Source organism: Triticum urartu, chromosome 2A, assembly GCF_056163025.1.
Source record: "Triticum urartu cultivar PI428250 chromosome 2A, HENAU_Tu73, whole genome shotgun sequence".
Lineage (NCBI taxonomy): Eukaryota > Viridiplantae > Streptophyta > Magnoliopsida > Poales > Poaceae > Triticum > Triticum urartu.
Genome location: NC_141874.1, coordinates 408,610,469 through 408,624,930, shown reverse-complemented (window position 1 = coordinate 408,624,930; position 14,462 = coordinate 408,610,469). Strand labels below are relative to the sequence as shown.

The 14,462-nt window shown below is 47.6% G+C and overlaps 1 protein-coding gene across 1 annotated transcript; it reads right to left on the bottom strand.

The window, feature by feature from the left end:
* Positions 1-501: 501 nt before the first annotated feature.
* LOC125537529 (protein LONGIFOLIA 1) lies at positions 502-6,587 on the bottom strand. Its single transcript, XM_048700847.2, has 5 exons — positions 6,050-6,587; positions 4,929-4,996; positions 2,768-4,840; positions 2,276-2,426; positions 502-1,681 (listed from the first exon to the last, which is right to left on the bottom strand). Exons 1-5 carry the CDS (start codon positions 6,195-6,197, stop codon positions 900-902), a joined length of 3,222 nt encoding a protein of 1,073 aa, XP_048556804.2. The 5' UTR covers positions 6,198-6,587; the 3' UTR covers positions 502-899.
* Positions 6,588-14,462: the final 7,875 nt, after the last annotated feature.

The window sequence follows — 14,462 nt, the reverse complement described above, 5'->3', positions numbered from 1 at the left end:
TGTTCTGATCTCGAACTCATGTGAGCTCAGGTGAACAGTAAAAACAAAATAGATTGAAAAACAAATTGTTTTTCTTGTGTGTGAAACATTGTCAAATTTTTTGATTGCTCGGAAAATTTCATCCCCAGATGACACTCGTGGAAAATGTGCCAAAAAAATATATATCAAAATCGATGCTCTAAAACTGTGTTTTCAAACGCATTTTGGAGCATCGATTTTGTTTTCTTTGCCATGTTTTCCATGGATGTCGTTTCATGATGGAATTTTGCAAGCTATGAAAACATTTGTCAATGTTTCACACCAAAAAAAATATTCTTGAATTTGTTTTTCATAAAAAATTTACTGTCCACCCGAGCTCATGTGAGAACAACAGCACTTTCATAGAAAATGCCCACAATTCTGAATTCTGATGGTATATTCACAAGAATTTAGATTATTATAACGTGAGAGTTTGGATTAATGAAACTTGTGGTAGGTGCAAAGGGTTTTGAACTGGAAATGTACCACAGTGAAATCCCAAATGTATTTGAGAAAATCTGTACAGAGGTGATCAATGTGGGCTTTGTACAGCAAACATCTGATCACACACACACACACACACTTATAATTGTCTTTCTTTGTCCGGGTGTTTTTCATATGCACCCGTTTATACACTATTTCAAATTACGAAATCCATGCAATTATTTGAGTTCAGAATCACACACAATTAAATTCCAGAGAGAAACGCCGTCTGGTTTAAAAACAACTATATATAAGTTAACATTGGGAATAACAAGGTAGGTGTCCGAAACATGCACTCCTACTTGAGATGCATGTTTCGCCCACACTCAATCCTCACACAGCCCGCCAGCCTATTTACCTCCTCTCTTCAGACAAGCCAAATCTTGAGACAACTCAAGTCAAGCGAAGAGGCGCCTCCTGCCGCGCCTGCCAGCCCTTGCCTGTGGTCCGTCGGCAGCCTCGCCACGAACCACCTCGTCGACGAGCTCCTTGAATATTGACCTCTCGATCTCCAGTATCATCCCAGGGAGCTGCTGCTGGCCGAAGCTCGTCGTCCACCCTTCCAGCCTGTGCAGGATCTCTGCGTCAGGTATCACACTGCTGCTCTTCTCCTGGCACATCCGCGATCTCTCCGTCTTCAGGTACTCGATCTCTGAGCAAATGGCCTTCACCAGCTGCTGACCGCTGGACACCTCCCTGGCTCCGGTGAGCGAGCTAGCCGCATGGACCGAGGTTTCTTTCTCAAACTTGTCAAGGAGGAGCATGTTCACGGCATCGAACATTAGCTTCCGGTGAGCTCTCTTGGGGTCGTCGGACCTTCTGCTTTGATGGAAGCCCTCAGGTTTGGAGGTCCATCCGGACTTGCGTTGCTCCAGCACGAGGAATAAGTCAGGGTTGATGGGGTAGCCGGAGGCGTGGAGCTGGATTTGCGACAGGCCCGTGCCTAGGTCTTTCATCAGAAGGCCTGAGGCCAATAGGATCTCCGACACATAGCGGTGGTCCGGAATTTGTGTCTCACACAAGAAAGCAATGTGATCCACAGGAGGGGCCTCATCGTCATCCTTGCTTACAGTCAATTGCTGGAGCTTCTGAAGAAGGCTCGCTACATTTGCGAGCTTGTTGTTCTCGGACTGAGCAGTGGGCTTTGTTGGCTTTGCATCTGATGGATGTCGCTGATCATCTGAGAGTTCCAAGGAAAAAAAAATTAGCCACTGGAAAACACCCAATATCCACCAGTCATATATGCCATTACACTATCAATCCACATCCAGGTCAAAAGATGCCACCATGTAAACATGAAGTTCTATCTGTGGACCAAGGTACTAGCGCTGTGCAAAAGAACTATCGGTTGCACATATACATCCAACAAGCATGATAGTGAGTATACATCACGAGATTCATGATCCCCCGGCCTAGGGAGATTGAAATGCCGAAGTAGGAAGTAAAGTGAACAACTTTTAAGATCTTTCCATTTTATCGCTAACAAAAGTCAAGTTTTCTACTTTCTCCGTCTGGAAATACTTGCCATAGAAATGGATAAAAAATACATGTATGTAGAACTAAAATACATCTAGATACATCCATTTCTCCGACAAGTATTTCCGGACGGAGGGAGTATTTTAAAGGAACACAGTTTCCATGGGACCTTTTGCTTAATAATATGGCTGCATGAATCATTCAGATGCACAGGCCGGGGGTGATCCTCCTTTTCAAAATAAAAGTTTATATGGTCAAGAAACAAAGTTAGCAAAGCTGGCGAACTAGCTGATCTTACCAACATTAGGTGAATTTGAGGTCTTGCCGGTACGGAAAAAATTCTCCTGGTCAAATGAATAGTCCAAGACAGAGACTGGACTTGGCCGCTCAGGGATAGCTGCTGCATGATCCATAGATGACAGGTCCTTGTTTGCATCATAAAAGGTTTTCTGAACAACAGATGAATACCATAAGAATAATTAGAAAAGTGGCATGGAGCACTAGTAATATTTCAAGTCTTCAGTATTAAAGCAGACTGGTGGGTTTGCTATGTAGATCCTTTTTGCATCTTTGCGGTTTTATGAAGATGAATTAGCAATTGTTATCTTGTCGCAAAAAAATTATAATACTATCTTCACACCAATACAACTTTGAAATATACACCTTTTCTCAAAAAAAATATTTCCGAAAAGGGGATAAACCCGGCCTCTGCATCACTCATACGATGCACACAGCCAATACACCTTTTCTCGATGAATGGAAGGATAATTTGAAAGAAGAAATAGCTTACCACTTTTTGTGGATTCCTTCCTAATGGAGTTTGATTGCCTTGCTGGAAGCTCGATGCATTAACTTCTGCAGATCTGTCAGCACTTGTTACTTCTATGTCCAGCTCTGATACAACACTCATACTGCCATCCGACATTAAAGACATATCATCGCCTTGCTGGTTAAGACTTCTTGTCCTGCTCTTTGCAACATTTTGATGACCATCTTCACCTTGAGCAAGCTTTCTTCTAATTTTGCTTCTGGGTGATACTGTATCCAAGTGACTCTTATCCACAGATTGCCTTTGGTTCTTGTTAGCCTCAGGAGAAGGAACAGGCAATCTAGACCTTCGCTCCATGTCGAGCTTTTTCTGTGGTAATCTGGGGCTAGTGGAGTTTTTATGCTTTAGCATTCCATTATTGTCTCTTGGTAACTGCTGTCTTCTGGATGAGCTCTCAGTCATCAACTGCGAACTAGACTTCTGTTTCCTGCTCATCACTTCATTTCTTCCATTTGGTCTCCTATCAGAAGCAAGGGGTTGAGAAGCAGGCGCCGCTGGACTAGATTTCAGACGTTGCTCAACAGCTGCCCTATTGATCTTTGGCATTTTCCTTTTATCAGTGCTATTGACTGTCCGCAGCTGCGGTAAATCTGAGAGCCCCCTCAATGGAACAACAGGAGGATCTGCGCCACCTAACAAGTCTGCAGAATTTGCAGGCTTCATGATCACAATAGGAGATTTAAAGAATTTTTCTGCAATGCTCTCTTCTTCCATTGATGGCGATGGGGCCCCTTCAGATATCTGATTGGAGTTTGTGTTACAGCTCAGTCTCGGATTAGCATCAGTCACCTCTTGGTTATTGTAGTCATCATCATATAACTTGAGCATTGATGCTTCCTCACGTTTCTTGTTCTGCAACAGTCCTTTTGCTTGCATCGAGTCCAGGATCTGCTTGAGTGCCCTCAGGTCCTTGTTTGAGTGCTGAAAATCAAGGTCATTGAGTCGTTTCTCTATCTCACTGTAAACTGATGCAGCAGGTTGCTCTTTTCCATGAGCCCCCTTGGACCCTTTTGGCAATTTTCTCGGTAGCACGATCCTTTCCTGCTTCCAAGGTGCAGTTTCAGCTGGGAACTTAGAGTTAGGAACATTCCTGATTGTTGCATCCAGATTCCTGTGTTGCCTACGAGCAGGCTCATTATGCGAGGAGAGGCTCAAAGGGAGCAGTATATGTTCTTGCTTCCTCTCTTGAACTGATTTGGGTGCCTGTGGTGATATCACCTTGTTGTCGCTGGGCTCAGGCAACTCCTCCAAACCCATGAGTTTTGCTACGACACTTGGAAGACGCTTAGAGGCTGCTGGTTGTTCTTTCTGGATCTCTGCATTGGATTCTTTATCAGAACCGAAACTGATACTCCTTTCTGTGTCATCCATGTTCGGCTTCGGCCGCGAGTCCATTTCACGGGTCCTAAGAGGGCCTTCCTTGATGTCCAGCGACAATCTTGGCATCTCCCTACGTTTTGATGCCGATTCCCTCCCGTCATATGAGAACCGAGGAGCATCGTAAGACAGCCTTGGTTGGTGGCCAGATTCAGATGGACTCCAAGAGGACTCCCTGAGCTTGGCCAGCACCCGGAGCGACTCGTTGATGTCCATGGTTCCCTTGCTCTTTCCTTGGATATCACTGCTAGGGGACTCATCCAAGCATGTTGCTGGATCTCCACGGTTGTATGTGTGATCTGCCACTGCTTCCGTTGTGGAAGTTCTGGCTGACAAATCACGAGTATCTCTATAAATCGAATCCTTTACCAGATTTCTTATACCAAGAGTCGGGTGGCTGGATTGAGCTGAGGGCGTGTTGGTGAGGGTATCATCCAGGAGGTAGTCCGGTCCATTGTCACTCTCAGGCGAGCTCTTGAGCCTCGGCGAGCACTTGAATGGTTTCTCCGGAAATAGCATCCGATCAGTTGAGGATAGGTCCTGTTGTGTTGACCTATTGCCATCAAGGGAGGAAAACGATGAACATGATGATGATGAGGTCTCCATTGTTGACGTTGCTCTTTGATTTTCGATCCAGCTTTTACTGAAGTTCTTGTCCTGAATACAGATTGCAGCAAGTCAGTAAAATTGTGAAAGGCTGGAAGCCTGTTGAAAGAGTACATTTACATTGACAAGTGAGACTCACGAGAACAATCTGGGGTCCGTATCTGGTGCGCTCTTCCCCTACGCTCGGGCTGCTTGACAGTGCATTGCCTGTTTTAGTAAGTGAAACATTTTTCAATGGTGAGCCAGCCTAAACAAATGCATTGAATCCTCAAAAAGGAAAAGAGGGAAATATTGCTTCTTATGGAAAAAATACATGGCCCGAGCAAGAGGAAAAAGTTGATCAATACTGTTGCATTATAAAAGAAGAGAAACAAAAATGTCACTGTCATTGTTGTCTAAATATACACTACACATTTCTAGTAGGAACTATCACCAAAGAAGAAGAAATTGTCAGTGTCATTCGTTGTCCAAATATAAACTTTTTTTGTGAAAAGAATCCTCTTCCAATTTGAGGAATCATTTTCATTGTTGTCAACATTTACAGACGGGTGTGGCTAGGTCTCACTCAACTAAGACTTAACCAAGTCTTAGTCAAGTGATATAGTATAAGAAGAAAAAGAAAAAACTCAAGAATTTTTTTTTGTACGAATCTCCATGCAAAATCGAAGGACTATAGCAGACATAACGTCGAGTGAGACTTAGCAAAACTGTTTACGGATACTAGATTTTATTATCGGAAGCAGGGTCTAATCTGTCTGCATGACATAGTGACATATTTTGTCGGCCGTCCGGGACCAATTTCCGGCTAATCAGCGCCGGTGCAGATAAAAAAAATATTCTGAAGTAAAGATTTCATTCAGAAATAAACTTCCCTCCGCCTCCACCCTACTATATTAAAGTAGGTAGTAGTAATTAAATTCCTGCATCTGGGTGGCTCGCCCAAAAAAGGGGGAAAAGGCTACAGTAGATCTCGGCAATCGGCAGCAGCACCTAGCGATTCAATGTGGAAAGAAAGAAGGCCGAAAAAACAGGAGCATGTGGTGAGACCATACTAAAGCAGAGCCCTGATCTATCTATCTTCCAAAAGCAGAGCCCTGATCTATCGTATCATACCACGGTGGCATACGAACATTAACGCAATTGCTTCAAGGAATTGGTGAGACGGAATGAATCCATGCATGTTTGGAGCAAGCAAGCAGAAGCAGAAGCCGGAGCAGGTGCGGCGGGAAGGAAGGAAGGAAGGAAGGAGAAGATGGTAACCTGGGGGGAGAAGCCTCTTGTGGGAGTGGTGGGCGGCGATGGGGTAGCGGCGGTCGAAGGCCTGCAGGATCCCGGTGACGCAGCCGATCTGGCGGTGCAGGTCCGGCCGCCTGTCCTCTCCCAGCGCCTGCAGGTACTTGGCCGGCATCGCCTCCTCCCCTCTTCCAAACCCCCAAAATGCAGGGAGGAGGAGGAGGAGTAGCAAAGCAAACCGAGCGGCGGTCCTTGCTACCAGCTCAGCAGTGTGGTAGCTCAATCATGGTGTTTTCTTGTAAGGAGGGGAGCCAGCCCAGAGGGAGAGAAGGAGATGTTGTGAGCGTGAGGGGCATGGCCGCCCTCACCGCTCTGGGACTCGAGGTAGCTGATGGAGGGTGGACGTCTTGTTTTTGCTGCTCGGCTGCTCTATCTCTATGGCTGCGACTGGGACTGGGAGTCGCTACGCGGAGCGCTAGTAGTTGTACAAGGAAGGAAGGAAGGAAGGAAGAGTTGCGAGGATGAGAATGGGGAGGAGGGGGCCATTGTTAACCCGGTCGTTTTACCAGAATGTGAGTAGTACTACTGGTGTCCTGGTAAATGCAGTTAAGGAGGACTGACGTATATGTATACTTGGGTACTTGTACTGTACTGGGACCTGGCATTCCGTTCCAGGCAGTGTATAAACTAAACTAAACTAAACCAAACCACCTAACTAACTATTAGGAGATGTGGCCTCTAGCTGGTGGGCACGGGGCGGGGGTTCCTTGTTCTCTTTCTCAGCACCCCATGTGCCGCTCCAAGTCCCTGTACCCACCATCACCATGAGAGAGAGAGATGCTTGTCCACTTGTCCATCTCCTCTCTCTCATCTCTCTGTATGTGTATGTGTGTGTATGTGTATGTGTATGTGTATATGTATGTGAGAAGGAGCAGTGACGAATCTAGAAAAAAATGAAGGGCGGGCTGGGCTGCCTGGGTCATGCAAATATGTGTTGGATTGGGCCTGCAAGTAGTTGGGCTGGGTCTTAAAACTAGTAATAGAAACAAATTTTAGAAGAGGGGCTTGAGCCTGTTAAAGCCCTCCCCGGTAGAATCGCCCCTGAGAAGGAGTCAACATCAGTTTGTCATTTTGCAAGTGCCCACGGCCATGGGGAAGTGAAGAGTTTGGTCGCTGGGTTGGGTAAAAACGTGTCTCCTTCCAAACCGAGTAGGACTACTCGTCAGTAGGGTTGGGTTGGGTGAGGAGGAAGAAGAAGACGATGCTAAATCTGACAGCGTCTTCTTGCAACCATTAGCTGTGCTTTGTCCAAAAATTAGTGGGGGGCTGCGAATGAAATCATCCGTCTGGCCTGGTGCGTCTTCGGGTCAAGGACGCATTCAATGTGAGTGCCAGGACAGGGCAGGGCAGGGCAGGGCCAACTAACAACACCGCATTCATGGTGTGGATCCGTGCGTCATGAGAAAACCAAACCAGCAGCAATTCTTGGCGTTGAAGCATGCATTGCATTGCATTGCACACTCTGCTCTGTTGCAGGCTGCAGGGCAGTCATCTATCTCTATGTCTGTCTGTCACACCATTTCTTCTCCTTTTAATCTGCACCTCTCTTTTTTTTCCTTCTCCTTTTATCATCTTTTTTTTTGTTTTTCCTTCAAAGAGATTCAGACCGCTTCTTTTCATTTGGTTCAGACTCAGACTGTTGAGCAAGTTGCAGCAAGCTGAATAAATTAAGGGACGGATGACATGGACTCTTGGGCGAATGAAATGATCAAAGTACCCTCCCACGTACTATTACTAGTTATTGGCATTTTCGGTTTTGCAACCTGTTTTAACTATGGATGACTAGCAGCAGCATTTGGTCCACATTTGCGTCCAAGGATTGACCTAACACAAGGAACTGATAAGCATGGAAATCCGAACTATTACTCCCTCCGATCCATAATACTTGTCGCTCAAATGATTGTATCTATGGATGGACCAGAGGGAGTGGTATTTATCTGTAGAAAAAGATAACAAATACTCCCTCTGTTCATGTTTATGTTTTAGACACTTGACATAAGTCTTTAAAACGTCTTATATTTATGAATAGAGGGAGTACCTTAGAGCGTGTCTAGCGGACAAGGTGTTTTTGGTCGAAAAGGCCACTCTTACAGAGTTGTCGTCCGGTCCCGGATCGTCATAATTTATGGTGGACGCTCTATAACAAGTCTGCGAGCCTTCATATTTGGAAGTTACGGGGCGTTGGTTTGGAGGGCGCGCCATCCACCAACAGCTCGCGCAGGAGGGTAGTTTCACCTCCCTTCTCAACCTCCTACGCTACCCATCTTCTCTCTCTGACAATGGAACAGACGCCCATGGCATCGGGAGTCGTGCCAATTTATGGCGGCTGCCATGTGGCAACTGCCCGTGGTCGTCGCCGCCACATTTCCTGTCACATTTTCCCGCTGTCTGCCACGTTTTCGTGTCGCCCGCCACCCATGATTGTAAAATGGTTGTCATTATGTCTGAATAGCTCACCTCACTCATCAGCCACATTTTCCCGCCACCCACAACCTCCATTTTCCTGACCTCCACCCTCACCCCCACTTAACTTCCGTCACCATGTCGCTTCCCCTGCGGTCGGATTCGGTGCCGCTTTTGGCGGAAGAGGAGCGGATGATGGACGAGGAGCAAGCGGAAGGAGGAGGATCATCATTATGTGCTGGAGGGCGCACATGCAGATCCTGCCCGCAATGACTGTCCGGATTGGAATCCCAAAACACACTCCATTTAGTAGAATATCCAGCACGACTATGTGCAGATCCCATACAAGAAGGAGGAGAGAGCTCGCCCAAGCAGCTCAATCGGCCACCGCATGCTCACTGTCACCTCATTGTTAAGGAGGCATAGGATGAGCGCAACACCGTCTACACCTAGGCTATCGGCCTCGGTGAAATCTTCAAGCACACCACTGCAAGGCAGGCATTAAAGGCCAAGAGGGACCGAACGTGTAGTTCCAGATGGCACATTTGACATGGGGATGGTGACATTCACCGAGACAAATCGCGCCATATTGGGCCTTACCCCGCTTGAAAATGTCATCCCCGACCTCGACGACGAAGGGCAAAAATGGAACGAACCAAATGCATATGTAGCACGCTCCATATCCCATATGAGGATCACACCTATGGTGACTCTGCTAGAGTTGCTCTTACACATGTAGGAATGTATCCGGTGCACCCATCCTTGTGGTGCTATGGATGCATCGAATGTTGTAACACATTTTAAAATGTTTCAACAAGTCTGAACAAAAAAAATAGCACATCGACAGAACATTAATACATGTTGTCACAAAATTTCATATCAAAAGTTAAAACATTGCTCGAGATAAAAAAATGACAAATTTGACAATAATATGATGATAATGGGTCAAAATAAAGCCCAACCTATGCTATATAGTACTCCCTCCGCCCCGAATTACTCGTCACGGAAATGGATAAAAATGGATTTATCTATAACTAAAATACGCCTAGATACATCCATTTCTGCGACAAATAATTCCGGACAGAGGGAGTACTTTCAATGTTGAATTTGTTATTTTTGTTTTCTGAACTATGTTTGGACTATTGATTTTAATGTGCTAATTTGTTTTCAGAAATTATCAAATATTTTAAACTGTGCTACGAGAGTTCTGTGCACCGGATATTCCCCCATGGAGTATACATGCAGTATGGAGTGGGACTAGGATCTGGGTACAGAGGCAATTTATATTTCAGCGAAATCAGATGCGATTTGCCAGTTACCTAACTGTATTTGTGTCTTGTAACCAACTGCTCTTTTTGGCGCCGTTTACAGTTAGGATATTTATTAGGTTTTGATGGCAATCAAACTTCCGGACCACAGTTTAATTCTGCTGTTAGGTGAGGGGTTATTTTGACAGTGTACCAGATTATCCGAAAGAGGCAGACTAACTTTTCCTGAACTGTTCTGGGCAATAATAATAATAGCTCATTGATGCTAGCATGATTCAGTCTAAGATGATAATATTCTAATCATTTAAAATCACTGATGAGCATCTAGGGTTGAGAGAGATACCTCATCCATATTCATCAATTCCATGGAGGACCCCTTCACAGCTCCTAATAACTGATACAAAGCCGTAATGTGTTTTGCAATCAGAATTACTATTGTGCTGTATTCATTACCAGTATATAATTAAAGTAATGTTTTGCAGGTGAACAGAAGAGCACACCTTTAGGTATGTGGTAGCACCAAACACATGACCGTCCTGGACAGACACACTCACCATTCACCAACCTGCAATTGTTTAGGGACCTGTAACAGCTGGTACAGTAAGGCAAATTTGATTATGGAAGGGGTACTGCTTGCTTAGCTGCACGGAGTAAAAAAAATTATAGTGGGTAAGAAATCATGCTAGCAGTAGGCAAGATCTGATGCTTGTCCTCATCTTTAACTTTTTATTGCTTTTTGGGGCAGGAATCATTCATGATGCGGCATTCATTTGATTGATTCCTTGCTATAAAGCTGAAAGAGCCTTACTTCTAGCTGGTAGATACAGTACATTATTCTTCAACTCACTGCAACATTTGCAAGGTCAGATGCACACTGCATGCCTGTCAATTCTGCTCCATTCAAATGTTGGGCTGGGACCTCACGATCATTGACCCTGCCATGATCATTGGCTTATTCACCACAGCGTGATAATTATTATAAGTACAAGGGTAATGGTGAGTAATCACTATCAGAGGGTGAGATTTTTATCTTTTTGCAGAATGTAGAGACATATGATTATGAGTTAGATTTGGACATGGCCTGATAAATAAGAGAAGAAGCAAAAAGGCAGGGAGAATTACAACTGCGCCACATGGGGGAGAAAGTTAGTGGCAATAGCAATGGCAGCTAGTAGCAAAGTTATCCAGGACAAGAGGCATCTCTACCCCCACCAATAAGCCCCATCCCCAAAGTACAGTACCAAGCAAGCATGTTGGAACTTGAAAGAAACAAAAGACTTGTCTGCACAAGTAAGGCTGGCACGATGCTCCATAGTTTTCTTTCTTTCTGCGCAATCAGAAGCTTCCCCACCCACAGCCACATGACCCATGTGAGCCCTATGAAGAGCAGATCAGCAGTGTGTTGTGCACCGCATCCGCATCCGCGTGGTAGGTCAGGTCTCCTCATCCTTTGATTGAGAGATTCCATGAGCAAACTAACCAACAAGCACGCAAGCAAATCTTGGGTTGTGAGACCAGTCAAAAAACAGCATGGTCTCTCGTTATCTAGGTGTTTAATACCGGACGCACATGGAACGGAAGCCAACGCATTTGGCTACATGAATTTAGTAACATTTGAGCGAGCTGCTAATTAAGATGGATGCATCGAGATTGCAGCAGCAATGCCGTTAGAACAGAACAGGAGATTTGTTTGTTTAATCATCGGCGGAATCAAGAATCAGTGTGCGCAGTTTATACTCCTTGATTGTTGAAATTACTAGTACTAGTTGATTGTTTTGTGGATACTTGTTCAGACTTGGTTGTGCATGTAGCAAAACCATGCTACACAACGGCATGCTGGTCAACTGACAAAATACTACTCCCTCCGTTCCGAATTACTTGTCGCATGTATGGATGTATCTGGATGTATTTTAGTTCTAAATACATCCATTTCTGCGACGAGTAATTTAGAACGGAGGGAGTACTAAGAGCAACTCCAACGGGCCGACCCAAACGGACGCGCCCTTTGTCCGCTTTTTGTCCGTTTGGGTCGGCCAGGCGGACGCCGGCGTCCGCATTTTAAAATGGGTCGGCTTAACCGCCCAACGGGAGGCCGACCCAAATATGGCGGCGTGAAAAAAAACAAGTTGCACGAAATAAACATAATTAAACATAAAAGTGGCCGGTCAAACGCCGACCAAAGTCCACCTACATCTAATAAACATTAAATAAAAACATTAAAAAAGTCTGCGCCCGCACGCTGCCCTAGACGTCGTCGGCCTTGCCCTTGCCCTTGCCCTCGACGTCGTCGGTGAGGTCGATGAAGACCGGAGCAGGGCCAGCCCACCCGAACGCCGCCTGGTACGCTACCAGGGCAGCCTCCTCCGGCGTCTGCTGGGGCGGCGGCATTGCGGCAAGCCGCGCGCGCTCCTCCTCCTCCTCCTCGAGCCGGAGCGCCTCCGCGTCGCGTTGGAGCATGGCCTCGTAGCGCATCTGCTCCTCGCCGTCGCCCTGCTCCTGGCGGAGCCAGTGCTCCTTCCATTGCTCGAGGTGGGCTGCCTCTTCCTCCGGCGTCGCGGCGAAGTAGACGGGAGGCGCGCTCATCCACTCGCGGTACTGACCCGTCCACGAGTAGGCCTCCTCCGGCCAAGTGGGTGGAGGTGGGGAGCGCTTACGCGACAGCTCCGGCTCCGGCTCCGGCTTGGGTTGTACGGGCGGCGACGGCGGAGGCGGCGGCACGAAGAGCGGGGTGTGGACGGAGTCCCCCGCCGCTGACAGGGCAAGGGCTTGCTTCAGCCCATCCCAGTGCGCGTCCTCCTCGATGCGGCTAGCCTCCAGCGCGTGCTGCGGGGCCTCCTCGAGGGCGGCTTGGTACTCCGCCTCCGCCTCCATGTCCTCCGGCTCTACCTGCGGGGGCGGCAGTGGGAACGGCGGCGGGACGGCGTCGACACCCGAGCGCCGTTGCTCCTCGTGTTCGAGGGCGAACCAAGCCTCCCAGTTAGGAGAGTCGGCGGCGTACTCGGGCAGCTGACACTGCTCCGGTGTGAGCAGCGCGCGGCGCCGGCGCACCTCGTCGTCGTGCGCCCGCTGGGTCCACGGAACCGCCGGCACCGGGATCCGGTTTGGATCCAAATGCCAATGGTGCGGCAGCGTCACGTCGGGGTAGGGAAGGGGCTGCCTGTACTCCCAGTGCCACCGCGCTTGGTGCACCGGGATGTGCAGGCGCCGGCGTCCAGGGCGGAAACGCGCCGGCGGTGGAGGAGGAGGAGGAGGGGGAGCACGGGATGACGAGGCGCCGGGGGTGCCCTTCCCCTTGCCATTGCTTTTGCCGAAGAGGCCCATGGCGCGCGCTAGGGTTTGCGGTCGCCGGCGAGGAAGCAAAGAAAGTGGTGGGGGGCTAGATGTGGACAGGAGAAGTGGATGAGACCGACCCCGCCGCACGCGTGGTTAAAAAAGAACGCGCGCACTGGCTGACGCGTGGGCCCGCTGTCGGTGGTCGTCATAAATAAGGCGACCGGTGGCGGTTGGGTGGCCGCCAGGTGGGGACGCGGCGGACGGCGAGGAGACGTGCGGCGCGTCCGCTTCGCGTCCGCGCCAACGCATTTCAGACGCAATTTTGGGTCGGAAATGGGTCGGCGTGGACGCCGGGCGGATACAATTTGAGTTTGGGTCGACGCATTGGGCCGCCACTTTTATCCGCGCCGACTCAAACGGATACGGACGGATGAAATGGTCGCCCCATTGGAATTGCTCTAATATACTCCCTCCGTCAGAAATTAGTTACTACCACTCAAAAGGTCGGTGTGTTAAGCAGGAAACGAGCCATCCGTCCATTTTCACTAGACGCACTTGGGTGAGTGGTGCTGGAGACAGAAAAGAAGGAAAGTTGCTGGGCAGAAAAGCAAGATCTGCCTGCCTGCCTGCCTGATGAGAAGGGAAAGGGAGAGGGAAAGAGAAGCCCTCACGTGCTGCATGAGACGATGGGAACAATTAACCTCCTACAAGAGTCACTGCAAATCTACAGGTGCTTTGTGTATGCTATTCATCTCTGAAAATGATATGCTTGTCGAGAAAACGATGCATCACGTGCGCCTTCATCATGGCGGTCCATGGCTTGATGTTGCCATTGCTCTCAAGCAAACAAAGTTAACCATGCAAATACATACGCTAATTTGCTGATGCTTCATTTTATGCATTTCGCTGCAGCCCCAGAGACCAGAGTGCATGGGACCAGCCTAGCCTAGGGATCATCGTATACAAACTTACAAACTATGTACGTAAATGGAGACAAAAGCTCTTATTTTTCTGAGACAGACATAAGTTCATGGTCCTGGACCTGGTGAGCTACAATGGCCGGGCCGGCCCATGTGTGTGAATATGCAGTTTTTCACATGAACATTATTAGTTAAAAATAAAGGAACACAAGTTGGGCTGCTTACACTTACACTTGAGTGACGAGATTTTGGCCATCATCACAACAGTGTGGCAGTTGAAGATTTCAGCTGGGAACTTTGCTTTCATCCACGACTTGGCATGCAACTCGTGACTCTGCAACCCGCACTTATATCCAAGTCATCAGGTCAGGATAGGCACTTCAGTACCAGTGCAAAGCTGCATGTGCATGTCATGTCATCACAATTATTATTAATCACATCTATTTACACAAAACTGCCATCATATTGACAAAGAAAATGCTCCGAATATGACAGCATTCGCAAGCATAAGTGTCT